The 3,925-nt window shown below is 37.6% G+C and overlaps 1 protein-coding gene across 3 annotated transcripts in view; it reads right to left on the reverse strand.

The window, feature by feature from the left end:
- Window positions 1-3,925, reverse strand: part of ASB4 (ankyrin repeat and SOCS box containing 4) — a 63,416-nt gene that overhangs the window by 11,285 nt on the left and 48,206 nt on the right. Inside the window, exons 4-5 of one of the 3 annotated variants that reach the window (XM_032252900.1) lie at window positions 3,574-3,687; window positions 353-2,541 (exon numbers count right to left, since the gene is read on the reverse strand). In XM_032252900.1, coding sequence (XP_032108791.1) covers window positions 2,353-2,541; window positions 3,574-3,687 — 303 coding nt within the window. In that variant the 3' untranslated portion in view covers window positions 353-2,352. The other 2 variants (XM_032252901.1, XM_032252902.1) reach the window with 2 other exon arrangements.

Raw genomic sequence — 3,925 nt, forward strand, 5'->3', positions numbered from 1 at the left:
AGAAAGAAAGAAAGAAAGAAAGAAAGAAAGAAAGAAAGAAAGAAAAGAAAAGAAAAGAAAGAGAGAGAAAGAGGGAGAGAGAATGGAAGTCTTGCTCTATTGCCCAGGCTGGAATGCAGTGATGTAATCATAGCTCAGTGCAGCCTCAAACTCCTCACCTCAGGCCACCCTTCCACCTCAGGCTACTCTACCAAATATCTGAGACTACAGGCATGCACCTCTGTGCCAGGCTAATCTAAAATACAAATTTCATTTTCTTTTTTTTTTTTTGAAAACTGTTTTCTAAAGTGACTGTCTTGTTTTGTATTTCCACCAGAAATGGATAAATTCCTTAGTGGTGAATTTTGAGATTTTGCACCCGTCACCCGAGGAGTGTACACGATACCCAATATGTAGACTTTGATCCCTCACCCCTCTCTCAAGCTTCCCCTCACAAGTCCCCACAGTCCATTATATCACTCTGTATGTCTTTGCAGCCTCATCGCTTAGCTCCCACTTATAAGTGAGAACATATAGTATTTCACTTTCTACTCTTGAGTTACTTCACTTAGAATAATGGTCTCCAGCTCCGTCTAAGTTTCTGCAAAAGACATTTCATTCTGTTCTAGGATGTGTTCTAGTATTACTTGCTGCAAGCAAACTATTTTTTGAAGGATCAAGCTTTACATGAATAATTCATACAAATTCACCATTCTGTTCCATGATATAGATCTTGTTTTAGTACAAAATATTTCCCCCAAAATATCTGAGTAAAATTGATACTTAAAAGACTAAAAAACTGTATCCACCTATGCCTTTTACTCCACACCCCTAAGGGTAAGAGAATTCCAGTTCAGAAGCACAGTCTAAACTGGGATTAACCAGTTAGGTGATCACCAGTTACATTAAATAAAAGCCTAGTGGAATATTTGACATCATCTCTATTCAACACTCCAGCATCCAAAGTTAAATATGATGTAGAACTACACACATAAAATAAACCTACTCACAACTGACAGATTTGTTTGCAATTTACTTCTGCTTTAACCTCTAAAAAATCATGCTAAGAGGCAATGAGCTTAACTAAAAGTGACTAGCAAGAATAAAAAAGTGAAGCAGAACTGACCTCATAAATCACAGGGCCCAGAGCTTAATCACCTACATTTCTCTTTCTGCAGTACTCTAACTAGCAAGCCTGATTAACACACTTACCTTCTCAAGTTTCCCAAATTTTTACCATTTTCAAAAAGTCTCTCTTTATTTACTTTTTGTAATCCACTGTCACTAGCAAAGTGCTCCTTGTCTTTTAGCTAAAATGCTATGAAATGTCAGTCTGCTACATAAAAAGACCAAAGTAATCAACTAAGTGCCCTCACACGTTTTCTTTCCCCTATTTTCCTATACTTCCTTGTCACATGCACAGGAGTCATTGAGTGTAGAATATTTTTCTCAAGGAGTCTAACCAAATAACACACTTATCTAGATGTTAAAAAATTTTAAAATACACTAACAAAAGCAGGAGATCCCTCTACATAACCCCTTCACTCTTTATCTTCATGCTTAAAAGAAAAATCACACTTCATGTAAGAAACACAAGTTTGAAAGACAAGCACTAAAAACGAGTCTGCACCTATACTCTTGCCCCGTCACTTCACATTGCAGTTACCTGTGCGTATGTCTGGATCCTCAGCTAAATGGTGAGATCCTGGAGGGCAGGAGTCACACGGGACTCATCTTTGCATCTCCAGTCTCCGGCTCAATGATGTGTGTTCAAATGTCCATCCTCGACTAATAACTGGGCTGATATTTCTTTCTCATTCCTAATTTGACGCCAGTATCTCCTTGTTTTGACTAAGCTCATGTGCTTTCATCACTGAAATAAACTTGAGTAGCTTGGTTTGGGGAGTAGGAGTTTGCAAAACTAGCAACAGTAATTACTGCTAAGGGGTAATGGGGAAGGCACCAAGTTTAAGAGGCCAATCACAAAGCCTGCTATGTGGCTGTCTGAATGAGAATGTAAACATATTACTGATAAGGCAGAGAATTAGATTGGTTGGAAGAAAATCCTGGGTCCCATTTCAGATGAGATAATATATGAAAAGTTTTACAAAAATATTTCAGGTACTTAGTAAAAGCACTATACCTATTAGTTATTACTGTTATATTAGTGTGTTCTGAACACATCCTTGTCTTTACTTCTTGTTTATTTCCCTATACAATGATATGCTAGGATTAATGACATAGGGTTTGTAAAGTGTTTTGAAATCCCTGAAGTGTTATAATCAACCCAAGTATCATTTTATTTATGCAAACTGTGTCTATCCAGCGAGTCCACTTAAATACTTAGGATTGGGAACTGCTGTCTCATAAGGCTTAATAAATAATTCCCTCTGGCTCTAAAAGCAAGTACTTTTTCAATGACAATGGGAGGGAAAGCAAAGGAATTGCTCTGTGACATCTGCTGTGTAATGTTCTTCTAATGGCACATCTCGATAAATGCATGAGAGTCCTTGGAGAGTTACAGCACACAGTAAAGAGAGAGTGGTAAAAATCCCAGTATTTCTGAAAAGGAAGGTAAGACAAATTAAAGTTAGCAAGTCCCCATAGTTGACATCAATAAAAATCAGCAATGCTGCAACTAACTTCTACTTCACACATAACAGCAGCTTCCTAGGGTCTCTATAGGTGAGGCAAAGATTAAACATACTATTGAAATGGGAGCAGTGAGGAGGTGGCATACAAGGAAAGGGGAGGAGAAACAACATTCTACAATTCAGAACCCAGGAAATAAGATAAAATATGCATGTGTAAACTGCCTGGACCATTCTAAACCAAAAGAGCAATTTTAAACTCATTATGTGCTTGGTGTGATACATATATTCAGATATTTAATGAAAGTGAAAGATTAATGCAGCTCACTCAAGTTAGGTTACTTTTAAAAGTAACACAGCTAATAAGCAGCAGAATAAAATTATACCTAAGCCACAGACCTCCAAGACCAGCGAACTGTGCACTCTGTGCCTGATACCTCTCCATGTGTTAGAGACAGATTTTGACTTCTAAAACCAAGAACCAAAAGCGTTCAGTGGGAAGGACTGTGTACAAAGATAGCAAAGTCTGAAAGTCTACAAGTGAGGAGTTGACTCTGCTCATGGCTTTCTGTATGACCCAAAACAGGGTTTTTTGTTTTTTTTTTTAACTCTTTCCTGCCTAATAACCACTTCACGATACTTAAAAGTAAATGAAATAATCTACACAAAACACTTTAATATTCTGGTAAAAATGCTATATGAGCAATCACAAATGTGATCATTTGACTAATCTAAATTCATGTGAGGAAAAGAAAACTGCCACCTTTATATACTTAATTCAACTTGCCCTTAAATGGAGGAATTCTGCAAGACACTCCCTAGTGCTGCATATTTCATGGAAATATTCTCTCAAACCTGCATTTTATAACCCTCTGTCTCATTGCATTTGAATAGTCTTTAAAGGCATTCTCAAAACCAACATTTTATTAGAATTTTTCGTACTTCTAGAGCGGTCTGAAAGTACCTGATAGTAAAAACTATAGGAGGGGAATCAATTATTTACCTCCAAGTCGTCATCAGGGATAGCTCTTCTCCACTTTGTGTTCCATCTGATGTGTTCATAGGCATTGACTACAACTTCAATTGCTTTAGGACAAGAATGGCAGGCCTGTATCACCTGCAGAGGAAGCACAGAGTTCATTTGTTTGATGCACATATATGGTTCATTCATTCATTCTGCTCACAGAGACATCAAGAATTCACAGACCAGTGGGGCTGGCAGCATGTGCCTGTAATCCCAGCTACTTGGGAGACTGAGGCAGGAGGATTGCTTGAGCCCAAGAGTTCAAGGGTATCCTAGGAAATATACCAAGATCCTATCTCAAAAAAAAAAAAAAAAAAAAAAAAAAAAAAAA

Source organism: Sapajus apella, unplaced genomic scaffold (assembly GCF_009761245.1).
Source record: "Sapajus apella isolate SASKATOON/1434 unplaced genomic scaffold, GSC_monkey_1.0 scaffold81, whole genome shotgun sequence".
NCBI lineage: Eukaryota > Metazoa > Chordata > Mammalia > Primates > Cebidae > Sapajus > Sapajus apella.